This window comes from Rhinolophus ferrumequinum, chromosome 18 (assembly GCF_004115265.2).
Source record: "Rhinolophus ferrumequinum isolate MPI-CBG mRhiFer1 chromosome 18, mRhiFer1_v1.p, whole genome shotgun sequence".
Classification (NCBI taxonomy): Eukaryota; Metazoa; Chordata; class Mammalia; order Chiroptera; family Rhinolophidae; genus Rhinolophus; species Rhinolophus ferrumequinum.
Genome location: NC_046301.1, coordinates 30187994 through 30214917, shown reverse-complemented (window position 1 = coordinate 30214917; position 26924 = coordinate 30187994). Strand labels below are relative to the sequence as shown.

Sequence of the window (26924 nt, the reverse complement as noted above, 5' to 3'; positions counted from 1 at the left end):
TTTTTTAGAGGGAAAAGAACTGGGACAGGTTTTTTATTATGTATGTTGTCTCTTCTTTCTATGGGGGATAAAGAGGGCCTATATGACAGATTACTTTACTGGTGCTTGACCAGAAAATTCCATACTGGTTGATTAAGATTATATTTCTGGGAGAGGTTGAGATTGCAATTTGATTAGGTATTAAATCTAGGTTTGGTGTCATGGGCTTTTAGCATGAGCGAGGCCATTTGGGGCCTGTGGTGGTTTTTTTCTTTAACAGCTTAATAAAGAGCCAATTTTAGTGTGGCTTCATTGATTCATTGATGCAATAAATGTTTACTGGGTCTCTATTACAGGCTAAGCTACACATATCAGTAAGATACAGTTTAAAAAATACATGCTATGAGAGTCATAAATAGATGCAGCATAAATGCTCCTAACAGCAAAAATAATGACTAACATTTACTGAGCACTTCCTATGTGCCAGGGAGTTTTTAAGAGCTTAGGTGTATTAACTCAAATAAACCTCACAACAATCCTATAAGTAGTCATTCTTATTGTCTTTGTTTTACATATGAAAAGACAAGCACCGAGTGGTCAAATCACTTGCAAGTGGCCACGCAGCTGGAAAGTGCTGAGGCAGGATTTGAACCCAGATTGGTTCCAGAGACCAAGGTCTTGACTGAAAGAAGGGTAGGCGGTGAAGTGGTATAGGGTTAACTTGTGGGTGGCATAGGGTTAACTTGTGTATCTATGAAGACTTCCACAGGAGGTAACTTTTGACTTGTCTTGAAGGATGATGTCTGTAAAACAGGTGAGGAGGCAATCTAGGCAGAGGAAATAATTTGAGCCAGGGATCAAACCCTAAGTTGGCAGGAAATGAGTCTGAAGAGGTTGCAGGGTTTCCAGTGCCAATTATTCAACTGTTTTTCTCAAGTGAGGTAGCAGCTCATTGACAGCTTACGAGAATAAGGACGGTGTGAGAGCGGAGGGGCATTTACAAGGTCCTGAGACACAAACACTGAATTCTGTCAGAACTCCTCCGCCGCCACCTTGCTCACGACCACTTTCAGGGACTACAAGTCCCGTCAAGCAGCGGGGATGCGCCGGCCCCGCCCCTCGATAGGCCCCGCCCACCGAAGGCCCCGCCCCCTCCCGCCCGCAGTCCCCTCCTGCCCGGTCAGCCCCGAAGAGTTGCCCGGTGGCCGCTGCAGACGGAAGCCGAACGAGAGTATCGGCGGCGGCAGGATGGGAGACTCCAAAGTGAAAGTGGCCGTCCGGATCCGGCCCATGAACCGAAGAGGTGAGAGCCGAGCCCGTCTGGGGCCACCGCGGCGGAGGCGGCAGGTGCCTGGTGCGCCCTTTCCTTTGCGGCGATCGCCGTGTGGGGTCCGGACGCCCAGCCCTGGAATCCGTATCCGGGCGGGAGGGCGGCCCGCGCACCCCGAAACCTGGTCCCCCGCGCCGCCCCGCCTGCGAGGGACGCCCCTCCCCTCGCCCGCACAGTGTCCCGGGGCACCACGGGCCCCACGTCTCGGTCCGCTGCCCCTTCCGCCGGCGCTCCCGCCCCGCCCCAGCGCCCTTTCGCCCTCGATCCCTCTCTCTTCCCCTGCCCTTCCAGGAGGGCGCCCTTGTCCCTCACCCCCGCCTCGCTTCCTCCTTCCCCCACTCTTGCTCCTCGGCCCGTGCCTCGCCGCGTTCCCGCTGCCTCCTCGCCAGCTGTCAGTGCGGCCCCCGCCCCTTGGGTCTTCACCCCTCCGGCCTGGCGGAGACAGCTAGGGACCCCGAGGCCCCAATCCTGTGGCCCGATCGCCCCAACGCTGCACTTGGGTGGCTCGCGGCAGGAAAAATGGCAGGGAATTTGGTCTCCTCCTGGGAAAGCACTCAAGTGCAAAAATTCCTCGTCTTGCTATTTCACTTCATATTCCTTTAACCTGGACGGTCATAAAGAGTTATAAATACTTTGAAGTTGCCTAAAAGAGGTGTCCCTTACCCCCCCTACCCCACCCCGCTTCTTTCGACTGTTGAGAAAGTTTTGGTTTTGCTTGAAGTCATGTTTGTCATCTCTCAACAATAAATAGTTTAAGTGCCAAGATTCTTGTGAAATTGTATCTTTCAGACATTCTCTCTATTCTGCAGGGAGGGTAGAGAAAACAGATAAACCGGGTACGTTTTAAATCCTCTTTGGGCAGTGAAATGGAGTGGAGAGAACTCCAACTAGAAGTTCTAAGAGGAGGTGGTCCGGGTCTTAATGCTTAACTAGCAGTGTGACTGGGCAGATTACTTTAAATGAGATAATATATTTGAAAACACATTCTGTACAAGGTTATATTATTGGGGATCACTATTATAATCCCAGGAGATGACTTTTCAGTTGACAAGACTCTTAACTAATCAGAATCATTTGTAAGTACCAGAATCATGTTCTAAATCGTTTTTGTCCACTTCTTTGTCCATAATCAAGTGTTAAGTTCGGTAGAAATTAGGAGTTTTCCAATTTTCCTTTTCTTTGCTGGCTTTTGTGTTTAGTGAGATATACAGGTCAACCGGTTGACATTTTCTTTGTTGGTTTGTCCTTCTCTTGGGAGTTGGTTTATCTCTTTTCTTGGAGTTAGACCTTCTGTTGGAGTTGGTGATTCCTTCTGTCCCTACTAGGTCAGCTTAAGGCTGTCAGGTGACACAGAAGAGTTTTTCCCTAAGAACTTAAACTACTTAAGTCTTTGCCTCACTGTTCCGTGCTCTGACAAAATGAAAGAATTTAGAGGAACTCTGAAAATTTTCAAAAGCTTCTGTTCTTCAGTGTTCAGGCATCTTTATTTAAATTCGTCTTAAGTTTATTACCATCACAGCAAATTAGGAAAAACCTAAAAAACCAAGCCACGTAAAACACAACTGATCTGGGATTTGATCTGAAAGGATGATCTTAGCACATTCTTAAAATTTCTTTTTCATAAAAAAACTTGGAAATGTCAGTACTAGAAAGAGGCCAGCTAACCAACCACCACAAAAGACCTATCTCCCCTCTTCCTCTCCTCCATGGCTGTCAGTTTTTGAGGGGGAAGTACTACCCTTTTTACAAATTGTCATGAATTAGATTGTAATCGTTGTCAGTATCAGAGTTTTGATGGATGTATAGAATAATAATTTTAGCTATGGAATTGATGTTAGCTGTTCCTTTGGCGGAACCCATTTTAAAATTAAGGTTTACACATGGATCAATTATCCTATAAATAGAAGTACATTATTTGTGGTGCGCTGCCCCATTCATTTAGTGCCATCTCTTACCTAGCCTTATATTTCCTGAATGCACACTGCCTTCTTTTTTATTCAGGGATTACCACAGATAATTAAAATTGGTTCTATTTCTATTTTGTTAGGAAGCAGATGTTTACATAAATCTAGAAGTTATTATGGAATATACTGTAGTGAAGTTCTAAAAACCCGTGATATTTAAACTTCCATCTAGAAGTTTGTTTAAAAAGGCTAAAACAAAACCATGTTCATTTTCAGTAATTTTGAAAAGAATCATGTTACTTTGACCAACTATTACTTTTGGGAAAATTAATGTATCAAATAATAGTATATAATTATGACAGATAGTAAACCTTTAGTCATAATTGTTTCTCTCTTACCATACTAATGCAGAAATCAGCCTCAGAAATCACTCTTCACAAATAAGAATGAGAATGGGTTACTAGTAGGATGACGTAGTTTTCCTCTATAGATTCTGATGTTTGGACACACATTAACTACTTTTTGAGGAAAATCCGAAGTTTGCAAGAAGCTTCTAGTGTACCATTATGTTCTGCATGTGATTCAGTGTCTGACCATGCTTAAGTGTTCAGGTAGTTAGTTGGTTTATTATTTCATGTGCATCCTGCAAGTAAGAGCGGTTCAGTCTTTTTTGCTGACGTATATGTGGGTTTTAGAAATGTTATTTGAACATTAAGCATTAGGCCCTAATTCAATAATAGCATGAGATGTAATGGCTAATGAATATGCTTTTGTCAAGAATGTTTTTCTTGTTACATATTTTAGCATTATACTAACAAAACAAACAAAAATTAAAAAGGAAAATGTCTCTGACATCCTTCCATCTTGACAGTTCATACTCTCGTTTTCTTATTTTCATTCTACTTTGTGTTCACATGCATATGTAATTTTACATAGTTTTAATTTTGCTTTTGTGCATTCGAAATATGAACTTAAGCCAAAGAAAAAGGGGTAAACTTGTTTTGTCATGAGCTCTTGAAGTTCTGTTTGCAAATACTGTTTGTCTTTCATGTTATCTTTCAGACTTGTACAACTTACCAGGTAACTCTGTTTGTGTTCTTCAATATACTTACTGTAAAGAACACCCATTTATACATTATTAATCAATCTAATTATTAAATGAGCTGAAAGTTTTACAAGCATAAATGATGGTACTAGCTAGATCAATGACACTCTCCTATTCAGGAATTTGATGTTTTATAACTTTAAGTGGTTTAAAAAATATTTCATATTTATTGAGTGCCTGCCAGGTGTCTAGCTTAGATATTAGATATTATGGGATCTTTTTGCTTTTCCTCAAGGGGCTTCCCGTGTTTAAATATGTATAAGATCAACTACCAAACTAAATAAATCTATATATAAAGTGTTTGGAAAACACCTTTGCTATCTACCTATCCTGAGGTGGTAAAACCGGAAATTACACTAGAAATTTAGCTGGAGAGAAAAGCAGTGAAATGGGTTATTGCAGGTGTTAAGAAGTGTGTACAATAAATTTATTTCAACAGGCATTTCCCAGGTTTACTTTGTATTCTACAGTACCTGATGCAGTGAAAGACACAAAGAAAGACAAAGAAGAACGTGATGTGTAATAGAAATCAGCGCTTAAGTAAATCACTGTCTAGCATCTCAGTGGAAAGACTGTTATATAGCTATTAAAAATGATGAAAATCAAAACCATTTAATACGGAAGACTGTTTTCTATGTTAGAAGTAAAAGCAGAATCCAAAATGGTATGTGTAACTATTGAATCTACTGTTGTAGGCATCTACTACTATTCAGTCTACTCGTAGGATTATTGTTATATAAAAATGTAAAGAGGGATGGACAAGGGCTAAAAGAAACATGAAAAAATGAGATTGATTGGTCTTGTTGGGATAATTTTATGTCCTAAAATTCTTAGTGTCACCTAGTACTGTAGCTTTCACTTTTTAAAAAGTGTGCTTTATAGTTCATGATCGTGAGGAAATGACTGTCATGTGAAAAGATAAGATGAAAAGGTAAACACTATAGCAGATTATCAGGTGAGTGACTAAGCGCCAGGTGGATGGATGATAGGGAACTACAGGAATTCAGAGGAGTGAGAGATCCCTGAAAGCCAGGTGATTAGGGAGGGCTTCTCTGGGGGGACGCCTTGAGTGGAATGAGTGCAAGGTAGGAGAGGAGGGGAGAGCATTGGTTCTTCGAGGAGGAAGTATGGCCTGAATGCAAAGACACAGAGATGGGAATGAGCTAGGCAAGTTTAGGCATCAGAGCCAAGCTCAGCCTGCCTGCCAGAAAGGTAGGTTTTGTGAAGTTGATTAGGGAAGAATGAAATTAGAAAGGCAGGGCGAAATTACGGGGAACTCACATGCTTGCTAGGCCCAGAAGTCTAGGTTTAGGGTGACTGGTCCATGTGCTCTAATTTAGCTTTTTAGAACCTAGGGATGCATATATATTTTTAAATTAGTGTTTTGGATTTCTTTGGATGAATACCCAGAAGTAGAATTGCTGAGTCATATGACAGTTCTATTTTTAATTTTTTGAGGAACCTCCATGCTGTTTTCTGTAGTGGCTGCACCAATTTACAACCCCACTCACAGCACATGAGGGTCCCCTTTTCAAATAAGTTAGAGAAAGACAAATACCACATGATTTCACTTACATGTGGAATTTAAGAAACAAAATAAATGAACAAAACAGAATCAAGCTTAAAGAGAACAAACGGATGGTTGCCAGATGGAAGGGGTTTGGGGAGCTGGGTGAAAAAAGGTGAAGGGATTAAGAAGTACAAATTGGCAGTTATACAAATAGTCTCAGGGATGTAAAGAACAGCATAGTCAATACAGTTAATAATATTGTAATAACTACAGTGTCAGGTGGGTACTAGACTCACGGGGATGATCACTTCATAAGTTATATAAATATCTAATCACTGTGTTATACACCTGAAACTAATATGATATTGTATGTCAGCAGTAATTGGAAAAAAAAAAAAAAGGCAAGGTAAAACTGAGGAAGTAGGAGGAAGCTTAGAAGGCCCTAGCAGTCAGTGAAGAAACAGGTAATCCTTAGGACATGAAGGGGCGGTAGGGCAGGAGAATCTGTTTGAAACAGGAAGGTGTTTTTGACTGAGGCCAATAGTAGTTCTTTGGCCTTCTTAGAACTGATGTTGGAGTTAAGGATGACTGGATGGAAATTTCTGACATGTTTTCTAAAACAGAAGATTCTTGTTTTGCTGGCATCTGCTCGATATGCTAATAGAAATAAGACACACATCTATTACAACATTGTTTTGTTTCTCCTGTCAGCTCAGTGACTGAAATTGGGATTCACACACAGAAGGCCAGAGGCTTTTGGAGAAGAAAGTACAAGTTTATAAAATAAAATAAAAATTTGTTTGAACTGGTATTTACATTTTTACCTCCCCTGCCCCTACCTCCATAAAACAATGACGAATGTCTCACGGTTCTAGTGCTTCAGTTTTGAAGATGGAAAAAAACCATCGACAAAACTATTCGTTAAGCCGACGAATCGAGATGTTCATTGAGTGGAAATGGATTTATTATTGATCTTTATGCTCCCTGCTCAGGTCTCCTTGTGTTCAGAGCATGTTCTTCAACAAACTTGGCAAAGGAGAAGGGTATAATCTAGAGGAAGTGTGTGAAGCTAACCAGTCTGTGGGATGTGCACAACACGAGTGGTCGGAATTAGCACGTGGATGTAGGAATTAGCAAGACGTTTGCAAGAAAGGAAGTTAGCTGTAAGAATTCGGACAGCAGGAAGTATCTGTATAATTTACAGTTATTGAAAGGTTGCTGTGTGCTGACAGAGTCCCAAGCACCGAACTTGACTATTTGAGTTAATCTTCACAACAGGGTTAGGAAGCATTTATACTGGAACTCTATTTTACAGATGAGAAAATGGGAGTTTAGACAAGTGTAGCAACTTGCCCCAAATCATCTAACTACCGTGTTTGCCTGAAAATAAGACCTAGCGGGACCATCAGCTCTGATGTGTCTTTTGAAGCAAAATTAATATAAGACCCGGTGGTATTTTACTATACTATAAGACCAGGTGTAGCATAATATAATATAATACCTGGTCTTATATTCATTTTTGCTCCAAAAGATGCATTAGAGTTGATTGTCCGGCTAGGTTTTCTTTTCGAGGAAACGGGGTATGAAGTGGAGAAACTGGTACTTCGCACCTAGGCAGTTCAACTCCAGAACCCCAGCGTTAAATGCTATGCTTTCTTGGACAAGCTGGAAGAGTGTAGGGAGGGAGAGGTCGGAAGAGTCATGGAAGTTGGCCTTACAGAAGTAGAGAGGTTTGTGGGGAGTTAGGGATATGAAGTTATTTAGGGGAGGTACAGACTGAGTAAGAAGGATCTCAAACACAGTTTGAGGAGTACGGTGGGTGATCGTAGGTGTTTTAATAGAGCAGTGGCACTGTCAGAGTGATGCTTAGAAAGGTAAATTAATCTAAATGTAGAAGTAAATTATACAGATACTTCCTGCTGTCCGAGTTATTAGCTTGCCCACAAACTAATAATAAATGAGCTTGCTACTGTTTCATGGTGGCTGGTAGAAGACCCGGGACTTGTGGGTCAGAGGACTTACTGCTCATGGCACAGGCAGCAGCGTGAGCAGTTTCTCTCTCCTGCAGGTCCTACAGGGGCCACGTGGATGAGTCCACATGGATACTCTGCAAGCTTTGTGTTGCATCTGAGGAACACTGAGCTTGGGGACGCCTTTGCTCGAAAGTGGTCAGCAAGCCTGCTCTTTGTCTTGAAGGAAGCCCTAGTTCCTCAAGGTTTGCTGGCTGCAAACACATTTCTGAGAGAGGGGCTGGGTAATGAGTATTTATGGCCTTGCATACTGGATTTATCCAGCAAGAATATGTCAAGGTGGTATGAAAGCAACGGACATTTAGAAAATACAGGAAGACCGCAAACTTCTGATTTAGATGGCTAAGCGAATGGATGCTGGGTCATTAACTGAGACCAGAAGTATAGGAGAAGGAGGTTTTCAGGGTGGCGGTATGGGAAATGATGAGTTCTGTTCTTGGACATTCAAAAGGATTTAGGCAGTGCTTGTCATGTGTCATACACCGTACCTATAGCTGTGAATAAGATAGAGTGCGTGCCTAAACGAAACTCAACAGCCTTGTTGAGTTTTCAGTGTCTGAAGTACAGCCAAACGGATGGATCCAGAAGGCTGTTGTATAAATGAATCTGAAGCTAAGGGACTGGAGATACAGGTAGATTTGGGAGTCAAGACTATATTTAGAAGATAAAAGACCAAATTAAGGTGGGTTCTTAATTTGGAAGGAGGAAGTCACAGAAGTCAGGAAAAGAGACATAAAGAAAAGCAGGTGAAAGGAAGTAATGTGGAACCCTGGGGGAAAAATGTATCAAAAAGTGAGTGGTCAGTTGTCACATACCACAGGAATGGTGTGTATGATCATACTGAATTGTGTTCAGTGGATTTGAGATCATGGCAGTCAGTGGCAATTTTCAGAAGAATAACAATGACTGACTGACTGAATCAGTGTTGGTGTTTTGGTATTGAGCTGAGAAATAAGTGGGCATACCAGTATGAAGGCAGTGAGTGTACACGAATATTCTGCACGCAGCTCCATGTAAAAGGGAAGGGTAACGAGTGGATCCATTGCCTGTCTTCCCTATGCTGTACTCCACATCCTGTGACCATATGTATGTATATAATTATAGTTGACATCCAGTATTATTCTGCTTCAGCTTCAGGAGTACAGCACAGTGGTCAGGCACACACACACCAACAGTGAACTCTAAAACATCAAAAGAAATCTTCACTGTTCCCTAAACAAACACAAAAAAAGTGTTATCCAGAGGTGTAATTAGGAACGGGTCTTTTTTTAAGTCTGGGAAATATTTGAACCTTGTTATAAACAGAAAGAAGGAGCCAATAATAGGGAAATTTTTGAAATATGGGAGGAAGAGGATAATTATATAATGGGAAAGCCCTGGAGTGCCTAATTTCCTTGATGAGGTAGAATGTGAGGTTATTAATTAAGAGTAAGAAGAATTGGGTTGGCTGAGATCCTCAGAGTAGTGAATGTTTAGATATGTGGTTGAAGGACTCTAACCATATTTTATATCTATGGAGGACAGTGGGGTCATTCCTTCTAAGTATTTTTTTTAGAGCTATAATTCATACATCAAAAGTGTACAATTCAGTGGCTTTTAGAGTATTTGCAGAGTTGTGCAACCGTCACCACTATGCAATTCCAGAACATTTTCATCATCCCAAAGAGAGACTTTCTCCCACTAGCACTCACTCTCATCCACCACCTACTCCCACACCCTCCCACCTCCCCCCAGCCCCTGGCAAGCACTAATCTACTTGTCTCTGTGGATTTGCCTATTCTGGACATTTCCTAGAAATGAAATCATACGAGTACAGTATGTAGATTTTTGTACCTGACTTATTTCACTTGGCATAATGTGTTCAGGGTTTATCCATGCTGTAGCATGAATCAATAGCTTTATCCCTTTTGAAAGCTGAATAAATTATGTTATGGATATGCCATATTTTGTTTGCCCATTCATCAGTTGATGGGCATTTGGCTTGTTTCCACCTTTTGGTTATTATGAGTAATACTCCTGTGAACAATTGTCCCTATGTTTTTGTGTGGATGTATATTTTCATTTCTCTTGGGTATATATATCCGTAGGAGTGGAATTGCTGGGTCATATAATTTTTGAGGAACTGTTAAATTGTTTTCTAAAGTGACTGCACCATTTTACATTCCCACCAATAATGTTTGAAGGTTCCAATTTCTCCATGTCCATGCCAACACTTGCTGTTGTCTTCTTTTTGATTATTGCCGTCCTATTGGGTGCGAAGTGGTATTTCATTGTGGTTTTGATTTGCTTTTCCCTGATGTCTTATGTTACTGAGAATCATTTCATGTGCATATTGGCCACTTGTATATTTTTGGAGAAATCTCTATTCAAACTCTGTTCTTATTTTTAAAATTGGGTTGTCTTTTTTATTATTGAGTTGTAAGAGTTCTTCATATATTTTAGGTACCAGTCCCATATCAGATATATGATTTGCAAAGATTTTTTTGATTTTTGTGGGTTGCCTTTTCATTCTCTTAATGATGTTCTTTGAAGCACAAAAGTTTTCATTTTGATGTGGTCCAATTTATCTATTTTTTCTTCCGTTGCTTGTACTTTTCATATCTAAGAAACCATTACCTAACACAAGGTCACATGGATTTATGCTTATGCTTTCTTCTAAGGGTTTTATAAGTTGAGCTCTTACATTTAGGTCTTTGATCCATTGGGAATTAATTTTTGAATGTGATGATGAGGTAGAGGTCCAATTTTATTTTTTTGCACTTGGATATCCAGTTGTCCCAGCACCATTTGTTGAAAAGACTATACTTTCCCCAGTGGATTGGCTTGGCACTCTTGTTGAAAATCAATTGACGATAAATGTGACAGTATATTTCTGGACTCTCAGTTCTATTCCATTGATTTATGTGTCTGTCCTTTTGTCAGTACCACACTGTTTTGATTATTGTAGCTTTGTAGTAAGTTTGAAATTGGTGAGTGTAGTCTTTCTGCTTTGTTCTTCTTCAAGACTGTTTGGCTCTTTTGGTTTTGCCTCATAAGTTTTTAAACACCTATTTCCTACCCCTGTGAAGTTGATTAGTTTCTTGAATGTACACATGTTATGTTTTGGGCCATATAAGATTATTTTAATTATTTTCATACTATAACTTTTCTTCCCCTTATCAGGCATCCTGTCTTGGATCTTCCTTCATTCCTTCCTTTTCTTTAGAATAACTATATGATATGTTTAGTTACATTTTTATCCTTAATTTATTGAATAGATTTGCATATTCACTGGTAAAAACATAAAAGTAGATTATTAGGATATTTTATATATCACTTACTAGAAACCAGATGACCAATTTGCTTTGTACCTATGTGGCATCACATAATTTTTTTTTCTTCCTGGGTCAGTGGGCCTTCAGGGGATCCAAAGCAACCTTTAACTATAGTAAAGAAGTGTAAATCATATTCTCTATTCTGCTGCTAAGAATATGACAGTCCAACTGGGAAAACAAATCCTTTATACGTGAATTATTAGGGATGAATATTTTATTTATATGAACATAAGTAGACATGTAAAAGTATTAGGCATGTAACACAGTTGAAAATACAACCATATATGAGCATAGCATCCAAAGTTTGCAATTTAATTAAAATGTGAATCTTACAAATAATTTATCTTCATTTAAAAAGTGGATTCTCATGAATTTTAAGAGTAAGTTACAGTTAGCTTTTTAGGAATGTGACTGGTAGGTAAAGGGAGGTACATTTATATTTCTAGGTAGTAGCTTTGGTTTGAAAACAATTATTAATTTTCTAGATTACTAAATAGGCATTTCAGAATTATTTCGTCCTCATTGAGAATGCTTGTCCCCCGATGGAACCTGAGTTGTGTAAAGGGAGTCTCCCAGGGCCCGCCCGTCTTTTACTATGATGTCATTGGAGAATGAGGCACAGCTGATTTATGCATTGAAGAAAGACGTGTTTCAAATTATTGTTCACTTTACAAGGTGACTAATTTGCTGGCTGAATAAGCTGAAATGTCAGCTGCAGATATTTTAATACTCAACTTGAGGAATTGACCTAGAAAGGGATCCTGTTTGGAAAACAATATGGGATCTTTAATGTTAGTGGAATAAATTTTTCTTTGTTTTAGGACTTGTGGATACATCAAAGCATTCATGGTTCTGAGTACTATAAATACAGCTTGATTAGTCATGACATAAACTTACAGTACTCAACTTTAAGATCATTCTGGTTTTTTATTGGTTTCCAGATATCGTACTAATTAAATCCCAATCTCATTATTTTAGGCTTCACTAGAAATAAACTGGTGTCCATGTGTTACTTATTATAATAATGATGAATATTTGTTGCTGTTTTTCATTGTGGTAAAGTATACGTAGCATAAAATTGACCATCTTAAACCATTTTTAAGTGTATAGTTCACTGGAATTAAGCACATTTATATTGTTGTGCAAACATCACCACCTTCTCTAGAACTTTTTTGTTTTGCGAAAGTGAAACTCTGTACCCATGAATCATTAACTCCCCACTGCCCCTTCAGCCCAGCCCCTGGCAACCACCGTCCAGCTTTCTATCTATGAATCTGACTCCTCTAGGCACCTCATGTTAGTGGAATTGTACAATATTTGTCCTTTTGTGATTGCTTATTGTACTTAGTATAGTGTCTTCAAGGTTCATCTATGTTTTACCAGAAGTTCGTTCCTTTGTAAGGTTGAATAATATTCTGTTAAATGTATATACCACATTTCGTTGATCCATTCATTCACCAGTGCTCAGCTGGGCTCCTTCCACCTTTCTGCTGTTGTGAAAACGGCTGCTGTGACCATGGCTGCACGTCAGTGCTGGTTTTGCAGAGACAGTGCTCAGCAGCTAGGCCCCTATCTTGTTAATCTAAGTATTGTTCCAAACGAAGAGGAAGATGTTTATCTTTCGGATTTTTGGTGTTTTTTTAAATTAAAACAAATTTTTTTAATTCAGATTACATTGAAAGCCTAAATTTGTTACTGCTGTTAAATCACTGCTTTGCTTTCTAAACCATATAGAGCAAGAGGTTTTCTATGGAGAAAGTGTCATATTTAGACTCTTAGAGCACTATAATTTAGTTCAACCAACTAGTAACTTTTGATGGTACACTAGCTATGGTATTTTATATGAAAATGCTTTTCATATACCTGACCCTGAAACGCTGCAAATCTCACTGATTTATTTATTTGGCTGTATTTCTTAGACGTTCCACCCATGTTCTAAACAGTCTTGTGAAAAGCCTTCTCTTAATATATATGTATCAATCAACAGAGTCGGGGTGGGAATTCTGTTTGATAATAAAAACTGAGCTAATAAAGAAGTGAAGACAGTTGTTGATATTTTAAAGGCCAACTGTGATGGAAGTTACATGTAAGGACATTTGTTAAGCATTGCACTCTTTAGGACAAAATGAGTTTAGGTTGGATATATTGTTAACAGTATCAGGTGACTCTTTGTATTACGTAGGATTTTCCAATGATTGGTTGCTTTATCATGAAATTTAATGTTTCCAAATAATTATTAGTTGTATCTAATGAAGTCACGAAGGGGAGGCGGGAGGACCTGTGAAGAGGATAGGGAAAAAGCATGCAAATATTGAGGAAAATGTTGGGATCTGTCTCAATTCAAGATCATTTGGAATGAAGGCAGAGCACTGCTGGTGATGGGGAATATTTGATTTATACTCTTTCAGGCTTATATTCTATATGTATAGTCTGCATACAGATCTATACATGCAGCTCCTCTGCTCAGACCAGATGTTCTTGCAAGAAACTAATAACCAACTTTGTGGTGAGATAGTATAGTGTGAGTCATAGTACAGTTTCCGGGGAGCTGATAGTGCATTCGTATGTAATACAGATTTGACTATAAGGGGCCAGCCAATACAGTATGGTCAGAGACCATTAAGGGGTAGTTTTAACAAAGCAAATGTTCTTGAGCTCTGAGCCTAAGGAAAAGAAGCACAATTGTACATTTGACACGTTTCTGCAGTGTGGCTGACACTTTTTTGCAGCATTTCTGTGATAGTGTAGAGCGGATTTAAACACAAAGCATTAGAAATAGGTGTTAATGCTACTGATTGCAGTGGAACCATAGGCCTTTTTGGCGGTTGGTCTTCCACACCCAGGTGAAACATAGCTCTGATGTTTTCCTTTCAGTTCTCTGCCTGAAAAAATACTCTGGCTAAAAAAAAAAAAAAAAAGACCACTAATTTTTTTGTACTTCTAGGTCATATCTTTGAGAACCAATGTAGAATAACTGATATGAGAAAAGCTGAGTTGTGGCAGGCACAGGGTTTTTTTGGGTTTTTTTTTTTGCATTTGTTTCAGTTATATAAATTAAAACAAAAAAAGAAGTTATCTTTACTGGCATTGGAAATACTTTCAAGTTATAATGAATATGACATTGACGTTGGCCAAGGTTCTTTGGGAAATGCAGAGTGAGTCCCGCGGAGTACAGCTTTTTCTTAAGAGCGTATCTTTGCGTAGTAGAGACAGGCAAACAGAAACAGTTTTATACTTTGGGTCTGAAAAATATAAGAATATAAAAGTACGAGAACATAAATATGATGTGGCCTATACTTTTAAAAAAGCTTTATTGAAATATAATGTACATATCATACAATTTGACCAATTCAGTGGTTTTCATTATGCTCAAACAGTTGTGCAACTATCAGCACAATTTTAGTACATCTTCATCACCCCAATAGAAAACTGTGTCCACTAGCAGTCACGCCCCAGCCCGAGGCAATAACTAGTCTGTTTGCTTTCTCTATTTTCCTATTTTAGACATTTGAAATAAGTGGAATCATATAATATGTGGTAGTCTTTTGTGACTGGCTTCTTTGACTTAGCATAACTTTCATCCATGTTGTAGTACATATCAGTATTATTCCTTTCAATTGCCAAATAATATTCCATTTTATGGATATACCATATTAATTCATTCATTATTTGATGGACATTTGGTTTGTTTTCATTTTTTGGCTATTATGAATAGCCAGATAATATTGTTATGAACATTCAGTACAAGCTTTTGAGTGGACATGGGGTATCGTTTCTCTTGGCTATATATCTGGGAGTGGGGATCGCTGGGTCGTACGCTAACTCACGTTTAACCTTTGAGGAGCTGCTGGACTGTTTTCCAAAGTGCCTGCACCATTGTATTCCCACCAGTTATGAATGAAGGTTCCAATTTCCCCACATCCTTGCCAATACTTGTTATTATCTGTCTTTTTTTATTGTAGTTATGCTAGTGAGTGTGAAGTGGTATCTCTTTGTGGTTTTGATTTGCATTTCCCCAGTGTCTAATGATGGTTGCGCATCTTTTCTTGTGCTTCTTGGCCATTTATGTGTCTTTTTTTGGAGAGATGTCTATTCATATCCTTTGCCCATTTAAAAAGTGCGTTGTTTGTCTTTTTATTATTGTTATATATATTTTTAAATTAAAGTTTATTGGGTTGACAATGGTTAGTAAAGTTATATAGGTTTCAGGTGTACAGTTCTGTAATATTATCATCTAAATATCACATTGTGTGTTCACCACCCAGAGTCAGTTATCCTTCCATCACCATATATTTTTATTATTGAGTCGTAAGAGTTCTTTATATTTTCTGATGCAAGTCCCTTATTAGATATCTAATTTACAGATGGCTTCTTGAATCTGTGGGTTGTCTTTTTACTCTCTTGATGGCGTCCTTTGAAGCACGAAAGTTTTTCATTTTGATGTGGTCCAATTTATGTTTTTTTCTTTTGTTGCTTGTGCTTTTGGTGTCTAAGAAACCATCACCTAACTCTAAGTCATGTGGATTTACCCTTCTGTTTTCTTCAAAGAGTTTAACAGCTTTAGCTCTTACACATTTATGTCTGTGATCTATTGGAGTTAATTTTTGTGTATGGTGTTAGGAAGGGGTCTGACTTCATTCTGTTGCACGTGGATATCTAGTTGTCCAGCACCATTTGTTGAAAAGACTATACCTGGGCTGGCCCGGTGGCTCAGGTGGTTGGAGCTCCATGCTCCTAACACCAAAGGCTGCAGGTTCGATTCCCACATGGGCCAGTGCCAGATGGCTCAGTTGGTTGGAGCGCATCCTCTCAACCACAGGGTTGCCGGATCGACTCCCGCAAGGGATGGTGGGCTGCGCCCCCTGCAACTAGCAACGGCAACTGGACCTGGAGATGATCTGCGCCCTCCACAGCTAAGATTGAAAGGACAACTTGGAAAAAGTCCTGGAAGTACACACTGTTCCCCAATAAAGTCCTGTTCCCTTCCCCTACCACCCCCCCAAAAAAGAAAAAGAAAACGAAAAGACTATACTTTTTCTGTTGGATTGTCTTGGTACCATTGTCAAAATCATTTGGCCATAAATGTGACAGTATGTTTCTGGACTCTCTGTTCCATTGATCTGTCTGTCCTTCTATCCTTATGTCAGTACCACACTGTCTTGATTATTGTAGTTTTGGAGCAAGTTTGAAATTGGTGAGTATAGCCTTTCTACTTTGTTTTTGTTTTTCCAAGGTTGTTTTGGCTATTCTGGATCTCTGCATTTCCATATAGATTTTAGCATCAGCTTGTTAATTTTTGAAAAAAGGAAAAGCCAGCTGGGATTTTAATAAGGATTGCCTTGAATCCTGTAGACGAATTTGGGGAGTATTACCATCTTTAAGTGTGAAGTCTTTCAATTCATGAACATAAGATGTCTTTCCATTTGTTTAAGTCTTTAATTTCTTTCAATAATGTTTTGAATTCTCAGTATATGTGTCTTGCACTTCTTTGGACTTTATTCCTTAGTGTTTAAATCTTTTTGATGCTATTATAAATGAAATTATTTTCTTAACTTTGTTTCTGGAGTTTTCATTGCTGGTGTATAGAAACAACTGATTTTTATATACTGATTTTGTATCTTACAACTTTGCAGAACTTGTTTATTCTAGTAGTCTTTTAGTGGAGTCCTTAGGATTTTCTAAACACTAGATTATATCATCTGCAAGTAAAGATCGTTTTACTTCTTTCTTTCTAATCTGTATGCCTTTTGTTTGTTTAATTGTCTAACTGCCCTGACCAGGATCTCTAGTACAGTGTTGAATAGAAGTTGCAGTAGTAGATATCCTTATTCCTTTTTAAGACAATTTTTAAATTAAATTTATTGGGGTGATATTGGCTAATAAAATTATATATGTTTCAAGTGTACAATTCTGTAATACATCATCTGTCTATTGCATTGTGTGTTCACCACCCAAAATCGAATCTCTGTCACCATATATTTGAGCCCCTTTACCCTCTCCTATCATCCCCTACCCTCCTTAAACTTTGGTGACCACTAAACTGATGTCTGTGTCTATGAGTTTTTGTTTGTTTGTTTGTCTTGTTCGTTTGTTGCTTTCAGTTTTCCATCCTACATGTGAGTAAAGTTATGGTTCTCGACTTTTTCTGTCTGACTCATTTCGCTTAGCATGATAATCTCAAGATCCATCTATGTTGTCGCAAATGGCAGTATTTCATCTTCTCTTATGGCAGAGTAATATTCCACTGTATCCTTGTGTTATTGTTAGAGAGTAAGCCATGTTAGCTGCAGGTTTTTGGAGATGCCCTTTATCAGGTCGAGGAAGTCTCCTTCTAGTCTTAGTTTGTTGAGTGTGTTTATCATGAAAGAGTGTTCGATTTTTGTCAAATGGTTTTTCTGAAGTAAATTACTTTAAAAAAAATGACTATTTTTCCTTTTTTTTATCTGCAGAAACCGACTTGCATACCAAATGCGTGGTGGAGGTAGATGCAAACAGAGTTATCCTTAATCCTGTAAATACTAACCTTTCCAAAGGTGACGCCCGGTAAGTTAAGAAACAGTGTTATGATCAGTGGGTTTTGAATGACTGAAAGCAGTAGAGGCTGCTGAATTGAGTTCATCTTAGCAAACAGTGAATGCTTACTATGTAGAGACATGCTGCCGTCAAGTTGAAGAGACGAGGTCTATAATATGGAATGACCAAAAGCCAGAGTGAGGTTTTTAGATTGTATTAGAAGCTCAGAGAAGAGATGGTGAAGTAACCGAGGAAGACTTCTTGAAGGAGATGGTACTGGCAGGAGGATTAAGTAAGATCTAAATGGGAAGAAATGGGGTAGAAGGACTGCTTTTAGGTTGTTCCTCAGCTTAGGTTGTTTTTATTTCTGCCAGTTCGAATCCTGTGTGTCAGTCAGCCCATGTCAAGTGCTATCTTCTTCCTGCTGGCATTTCTCAGCCCTCAGTGAGTCTTTAAATTCCTGTAAGGTGTAATCACTACTAATTCAGTCATTGTATGTTGTTTTGAATTGTTCATTGTAGTTCTCCAGGAGATCATCAGGTCTTAGAGGGAAGGACTCTGTTGGGGTTGAGGATGAAAACTTTCGCATCTCTTTGGAGTTTGGATGATAGTATGGGCAAGAGGGAGGGCAAGAAGATGTAAAGAAAGTGAATTTGGAGAAGGAAGAGATTAATTTGGCTTTTCTCAGTAAGTGCAGGGAAATTAATTTAATTAAATAAGATGGGATCAGATTACAGGAGACCTTGAAAGCAGATAAGGAAATTTGGCCTGTATTTTGATCAGTAAGATATCACCTTTGATAGTTTTTGAATATTGTGATTGAGGAGGTGGATTAGGAAAAGTTGTCAGCTGGCATTTTAGAGAATGGGTCCAATTGGGGAAAGACTGGCATTTTTATAGAGGTTAGCTCTCTCAGAGATGTTTTTGTACTGACCCTGGAAGTGGAGAGCACAAATCAGAGAGACAGTGCCTGCCGTGATGCTTTCCACAAAGTATGTACTATAAGTACTTATTGAAACAATGTTGTATATGGAAGTAGACACTCCATAAATGTTCTTTGGAGTTGAGTTGAAAAGAACACTGGACTTAAGATTCAGAAAATCTGAAATCAAATCCTTACCTAACTATGTTATTGCAGCTACTTACATTTAACTTTTTTAAGCCTCACCTGTGTGATGCCTACCTTACCTGTTTTCTAAAGATCAAACTGGTGATTGTTAAAGTGCTTTGTAGAGTGTTCTATAAATGTTCAGTTTTATTGTTACTGATGTGTTATTTCTTCAGCATCTCTAGCATAGGGTACTATCAGATATGCCGTTATCAGGATGTGAAGGGTATAGATGTGTCAGAAATGAGGCTGGGAGTTTGGGCCTGCTGATTGAATGACCAATTGTCCTAAGTATTCATTGAAATCAGTAATTTTTACAGGCTGTTTATTGCTCTCAGACTTTCCAATCTGGAGACTTTTGCTTGCTTTGGAAATGGGGGCACTCCAATTGGGAAATTGGAGGCAATATCCTATGGTAGAAAGAGTGTGGGCTTTATATAGAGACTGACTTGGATTCAAATTCTGGCTTTGCCACTTGCTAGCATGGTTACCTACCTGTGTTCCTTACTTACAAAGTGTTTTCGTTTTCTATTGCTGCATAACCAATTATCTCAAAAGTCTAGTGGCCTAAGACAGCCATCATCATTCATTATGTCATGGTTTGTGTGGGTCAGGAATTCAGACAAGGCACAGTGCGGAGGGCTTGTCACTGTCCCACACTGTTTGGGGCCTAGCTGGAGGACTTGAAGTCTGGGGACAGGAGTCATCCGGGCAAGGCTCAGTCACCCAGGTCTGGTAGTTGATGCGGCCTGTTGGCTGGACGCGTTGCCGGGCCAGTAGGCAGAACATCTACCGACAGTCTGGTGCCAGGTTCCCAGGGCAGGCAAGCATCCTGAGAGCGAGAAAGCCAGGTGGAAGCAGTATTGCCTTCTGTATCCTAACCGCGGGAGTCATGCAGCCTCACGTGTGTCACATTTTCTTGCTCAAGGCTGGTATAAAATTCTACACGGTTTTAAGAAGAGGACATGTAGACTCATCTCTCAGTGGAGGGACGTCACTTTAGCAAAAACAGCTGGGGTTGGGATATGTGTTGCTGTGGCTGTCTTTGGAAAACAGTCTGCCACAAGTGTGTCATAGTAGCTCCCTGATAAGGTAGTGATGAGAATAAAATGAGCACATAGAAGTTAAAAAATAAGTTTTCTTTCCTTTTGAGATCTTTAAATCTCAGGGATTTGTGAAAGAATTAAAAAATACTTTTTGGTTCCATAGAATATTTTGGATGGCTCTTTTTTTTCCATATGCTAAAAATACAAATTGAGTATTACTTAGTGCTATAGAGTGCAGTCTGATAAAAAAAACTTAAAAAGGACAACTTCCAATAATGTTGATAGGTAAGTGGTTTTTGGTAAAATGAAGTTAAGAAGCACAGCTGTTTTAAAAAACAGCTTTTTATTGAAGTATGTGATGTCCATCCAGAAAAGTGTGTATAGCTTGATGAATTTTCCTAAGTTGAACACACTCCTGTTACTGGCACCCAGATAAAAAACAAGAACATTGGTAGTATGACAAGACTACCTCATGAGAAGTGGTTTTTCTTTTAATGTAATATCAAAGTGAAAAAGAAAACAAATTTTGGAATGTAGCAATTCAGTGGTATATGTTCACTTCATTAAATTTGAGGGGGAAAAAGGTAGGGAAGAACAAATTAAAAGCTGTTTTACATGACATGAGATCTAGCTTATAGAAGGACTAATCCATAAAACAAGTTATGGTTTTATAGGAGCTGTACTTTTAACTAGAGAGCCAGGGATTTGAAATTACCATGTTAAGTTATCTGAGTCTGTTTGAATCACTAGTCAGAAAGGCTCAACTTAATATTTTTCCTTTAAAAGCCACAACACCCGTGCTTTTCGAAAGTATCCAATTTCATTAACCTAAAACTGTGACTAATTTTATATGTATACTTAATAATTGAAGTCAGTATACTTTAGAAGTGAACATAAATATATTTTAAACAATGGTTTATATATATTCTAATTAATTTTAACTTCTGAGAATTTAATGATTTGATGTTTATGCTTATTAAAATTAATAGAAACCATGGTTAAATGAATAGGTAAACTGTTTCCAGTTTAATGGCTTAATCATGGGGACTTGGGAAACATTTTTGCTGTTGTTATATATGGAATTTTGAAAATAAGATGCTTAAAATTCAGAAAATTGATAGTACAAGGCTAACAAGATTAAAAATGCTGACTTTGGAGCCAGACATCCTGGATTGAATCCCAGTTGCACCATTTAACATGTGATATGGGGCAAGTTATTATATTGTCCTCTGCCTCAGTTTATTCATCTGTAAAGCAGAGATTATAATAGTAGTTGTCAGTAGGTTATTATGAGGACTAAATGAGTTAAAATACGTAAAATGGCAGTGCTTATTTACAATATACCTTATATAAATATTGAGTATTGCTGTTATTGTTATTATTATGGCCCTTTTTTAACTTATAGTACTTGGTGTGTTTACTGAGTTAGAATATAACTCCATAAAGGAAATAAATTTTTTTTTAACCAAAATGTATTCAACTCATTTCTTGAGTATATATGCCTATCAAGAAGTTACCTTGTTCTATACAAATTTCAGCTTTGCAGAGTCAGAAACTTTCTCTTATCTAGTTTGCCCAAAGTTGATGGGACTCCTGGGAACCAACACGCCATCTGTTAGAGAGATAGGACCCCTGATTTCATGTTTACAGCGAATAAAATATTAATCCCTGCAATCTGGGCTTCTCTGCTTAGTATCAATTAACTTGAGAAACCAGGTCAAAACATTGCTTGTGAACATGGGTAAGAACAAAGGGACATTTTATCAAATATAGAAAAGATTAAGGACGAACTCTTTCTATTCTGCAGCACTCTACTTGAACACTAGTGACTGAAATACACCAGATCAGTCTTTTTCTTATATGTATAGTACTGGATACACACACTGGTAGATTTGATTTGTTTATTTTCTCATGTACAGCTACACTACTTATACAATTAAATGTCTTTTTGGAATTACCTTTTACCCTGAATCAGTTTAATTTTCTAGATAGGTCCTGGGGTTTTCCAAATCTTCACTGGCCACATATTGACAAATCATCTTTTAGGGTTTATAGATGACTAACTCGTTATCTGTTCTTAGTAAAATTTTACAAGTGTAATTCTCAGTGTGGGGTTCTTAGCATTTCGGGGTATTTTAAGTCCCTTTTGTAACTAGTTAGGATAGTACCATGATGTAGGACAGTAGTCCCTTTTAAATAATGAAATAAATATTAAGCCTTATTTTGTTTGAATTATACCTTAAGACTTATTAAAATTTTATCCTGTAATAAAATGTTAATGCTAGTTAGCTTGTCACCATGATTGGGCAAAATAGTTTCTTAGGCTAAGGTTTATCTTCTGCTTTTTTCCTCATTCCCTCCTCTACCCACCAAACAGGCCTTTCCTGCTAACTCAGGTTAAAAGGTTGATTGAGATACTTAAATGTTTTTTTTGTGTTTTTTTTTTTAAGGGAGTAAGGTGTGACTTCCCATAGAGAGTGGCAGCCTCCACTTTATGAAACAGTTTTGTTGTAAAAGTTATGTATAGGTGAGTTTAGAAATGGGAATGCATTTTCCCATAGGAACCAGCAGTCATTTCTAGTAAAAATGCTGTTCTATTAAAAAAGTGACTCGTTTGGCCCACATCTCATATAATCACACTTTTTATATTTTGGTATGCCGCAGAAGTGCTTCATAGCTGCTTCTCATTTCATCACATGTAATATTAAAAAGATGTGTATTCAAGAGTTGAGATTGAATAAAATTAATAATTTTTATTTCTTATTGAGAACATTTTGAAGTGAAAAAGATTTTATTTTATGGTGTGGGTAGGTGGCGATAAAGAATTCAGTGACTGCCAGTAACTGGTATACTTTGTTGTCACTGTGCCAAACGTGTCAGCAGTTTTACCCACCATCATTTTTGCACATATCATCAACACAGTGAAAAATATCAACTGTGCAAATATCAACCAACACAGTGAAAAAGGCAAATGTCTCAGTATTATGAAAATAGTTTTGACCTAAAGACCCACTGAACAGTTCTGGGGGGACTCCCTGGAGTTCTCAGACCACAATTTGAGAACCAAATTTAGGGATTAATCTAATTCACAAGCTCTAGGAAATGAACGGTGTCTTTGGTTTGTTTATTTTTAAACTACTTTATTGAAATATAATGCACATACCATATAATTCACCTCCTTAAAGTGAACAATTCAATAGTTTTTAATGTTATTATTTTAATGTAACCACAACAAAGAAAATACCTGTTGAGAAGGACTCCTGGTGGCTAACTGGGCTCAAATTAAAAAAACAAAAATGAAAAAACAAGGCCCAGCAGCCATTGCTGAACAGGGCTTTTCATGCAAGCTGAGCTTCCGGGAGAATCCTGCACTTAACTGCCTGGCTGCCTGCATCCCGTTCCTGGTGTCCCTGCTGTCTGAGCCAACCCTTATAAAGGAGTTCCTAGAATTGTATTTCAACCAATAGGACTGAGACTTTCCCTGTCCAATTGGAGCTTTGCTGCTGTATCCTTATTAGCATCTTCACCGACCAATCAGAGCAGCTCCATTATAACTATTCAGGACAGTGCTTTTTGGACCAATCAAACTGAAGATTTAGAGTCCTCATGTGCATGAGAACAGACCAGACAGGGTGCAGGGAAGAGACTTTTCTCTGGGTAAGTCAGCTCCCCTCTGGCTTGGGCAGTGCACTTTCCCTTTCCATGTTGCCTTTCTCTGGCTGGAGCTGAAACACTGAAGATGTCTTAGTGGACTGGACTGGAGTGGAGTGGAGCTGTCCTTGGCACACTGGAGCAGAGCAGAGCTGTCTAGCCAGAGAGGAGCTGAGGGCCGCCTTACCCTGAGGGCTGCTTCACAGCTGTGCTGTTTCATTATTGAGCTGTTTGCGCTGAATCTCCTTCAGCGCACCCTAACTGGGGATTCCTGTTGGTGTTGAATCAGCGGCACCAGTGACCATTGACTGACATTGTGTATTTACCGAGTTGTGCAACCAACACCATTATCTAATTTTATGACATTTAAATCACCCTGTTCATCTACTTTCTGTCTCTATAGACTTGAGATTTGTCAATTCTGGTCATTTCATATATATGAAATCATATATGGTCTTCTGTGATTGGCTTTTACTTAGGATAATTTTTCTTTTGAGGTTTATGCATGTTGGAGCATTTATCAATATATCCATTTTTCTGGTGGAATAATATTTCATAGTGTTCTGTTTTGTTTATTCATTCTTCAGTTGATTGGATATGGATTATTTCCTCTTTTTGGCCATTAGTGAATAATGCTGCTGTGAATGTTTGTGTAAAAGTCTTTGTGTGGACATATATTTTCATTTCTTTTAGGTACACATCTAGGAATGGAATTGCTGGGTCATTTGTTAACTGTATGCTTTACATTTTGAAGAACTGCCAGACTGTTTTCCAAAGCAGCCTTACCATCTTACATTCCCACCATAAATGTGTGAGGATTCCAATTACTTTGGCTTTTAAAGAACTCTCATTTACTGTAATCTGGCTGATTGAAGAGTGCATATCCCTGCCCGAAGACATTCAAATTACAACTAAAAAGCAAAACAAAACATTGTGCTGTCCAAACAAAACAGGTCTTGGCCAGATTCAGCCCTTGGCTACTATTTGGAACCCCAGGTTCTAGTATACTTTTCTATGAGTAGTACTTCTTGTAAGGTTTAAAAACAATTGAGCAAAAAATTTAAAATATAGTGTACAAAAAGGTTTAAAGAATAAAACACTTTTATGTACCTATCACTCAGTTTAACAAATCATTACCAATACAATTTAAGCCTCCTCTGAACTGCCTCTCAATTTTAACCGCTTTCCTCTCCACCACATGAACCATTTCCCTGAATTTGTTTCTTTGTCTTTCTCTTGTATTTCTTTACATTTTTCACTATGTATATTTGTAAAATTGTTTGCACAATATTATGTGTACATGAATCCCTTTTTCTAGTAAAAAGTCAGATTAGATATGTGACGTAAAAAAGATTGACTACTCATAAAATATAATGCCTGATTTTTAAAGGCAAAAAGAATTTTGCTAAAAGGAGCCAAAAATAATATCACAGTTGTCTTGGGGAGAAAAGGTAAAAGTTGGTATTTTATCAAATACCCTGTTTATCAGGTATCCTTTTTTCCTCTTAAAACAAAACAAAACAAAACCAAACACAAGTTTTCCCCCCTCATCTATTATTTGCAGTGAATTTCAAGCAAGAGTGGCAGTGAAAACTGTTTCAGTGTACTTCCACATCTTTGAAGGACTGAATCAGTGAGCCTGTTAGAGGTGACCATGCTGAACTGAAGCCTGAAAGGGAAAGAAATCCTCGGTGTAAATTGCACTTTTCAATCCCTTGGTCAGTTAATCCACTTTCTTCTTTAGCTTTCTGTTTTCTGTCGCGTGTGTGTCTGTGTGTGTGTGTGTATTAACACTACAAGAGTTAATACATTAACTTAGAATTTCTCTTACAACTCTTTCCGTATACTGTCCTACCAAGTGTAAGCATTTAAGACCAGAATTTTCAGAAGTAGAAAACATTTGGAGAGTTAGACTTCAAGATCTTAATGAACCTGAACACTGATTTCTGTAGTGTTTTGTGAAATGGCCTGTTCTTTAGTACGTATTGGAGAATTTCTCCAACATGGACAGAATAAGCCATAGATAGCAGAGATTTTCTTGTTTTATAGTCATAATATGATTCTTCCCCCTAACCTTTCCATTTGGTCAGGTTTAACCTAGTGATGAATTGATAATAAAGGTTGTTAACTACTAGTCTAGTGAGAAGAATGTCTGAGATGTTGATCTCAACCAGCAGTAGTCAGTAAAGTCATTAAAAATCTTTTTATTTCTTCTGATTGTTTACTAGACAACAGTGTAGTCAAGATCATTAGGTAATTAATGAAATGCCTAATATGACCAGTCCTTCTTTGGAGGTTCAGAGTACCCAGATTTTGGTAAAGGAATGAATATATACAGAAATATATGCAGAATTAAGTGAGGTTGACCCAGGCATATACATTTCTCTTGCAAAGGGACTGAGTAATGCTACCAAGGGGAGGGCTGTATGCCAATAATTGTTTTGAAATATATGAAATCTTTTTCAGACTAATTTCTTGTTAGTGGAAGGCATCATTAGGTCATATTAGATAATGACATTTAAAATTTCTCTACTGCTATGTGGATGCTAATTTAAGTAAAGATTTTAATTGAAGGAAGTCATGCAAAATGTAATTATGGTATGTACAATAGACCTGTTTGTTTCCTTGCTGTGAAATGATTCGAGTGAGGCTAATAATTTTGCCCAAATAGAATTTACTCCTCTGGAGAATAGTATGTGGTATGTTTTAATTTCATAAAGAGGCCCTTACTAGGGGAGCCTGTCCACCCTGATTATGTCAGAGTAAAGTGGGGAGAACATTGGTCTATGTACTGAGAAATTTTAGATGATTCCTCTTTTAAAAAAAACACTATGACCACTGGGTGTACAAGTCATTTACTACTTTTGAATGTTGTTGTGAAAATGAATTGGGAGACTCTTAAAAGACAAAAAGGTAATAAAATATATATGGTTGAATTCATGTCATTGCATAGTTAGTAGTAGCAGATAATTAAATAGCAATAAATACAGATTTTTTTGAAGTTTTACCAGCAAAGAATAGTAAATTGCTAATATGAACTGTTTGATAGCTGATTAATAAACCTGTCTGAACAAAAAGTAGACTGTTATAGTAGAGTTTATGATACTTTAGCATTATCGTTGATCTCATTCATGCTCTCATTCATGCTTTTATTGCTTTTTTTTGGTACAACAACAAGAAGGAATAAACTTTTTTTTAATACAAGAAAAAGTCTCTATCATTGTGCCTGAAATACAATTTAAATACTAACATGTGATATAATGAAGTCTCAGGGTTAGGTGCGTATGGTCAGTTACCATTACTAGATTAAGTAAGTTAACCTAATAGGAATTAAATGTTTTGAATTTCCCTAGAATCCTGGATTCAGCATAAAATTATCATAGCATATGATATAAATATCTAGTTATGAATAAAGTTCAGGTAAATCTATCAAG

General features: G+C 38.0%; 1 protein-coding gene across 1 annotated transcript in view; it reads left to right on the top strand.

Annotated features, from left to right (window-relative positions):
- Positions 1-1149: 1149 nt before the first annotated feature.
- The window catches only part of KIF13B (kinesin family member 13B), a 167007-nt gene continuing 141232 nt past the window's right edge, over positions 1150-26924 (top strand). Inside the window, exons 1-2 of the mRNA XM_033133863.1 lie at positions 1150-1282; positions 17622-17715. Of these exons, the coding sequence (XP_032989754.1) occupies positions 1228-1282; positions 17622-17715 (149 nt within the window). The 5' untranslated portion in view covers positions 1150-1227. The remainder of the gene's footprint in view (positions 1283-17621; positions 17716-26924) is intronic.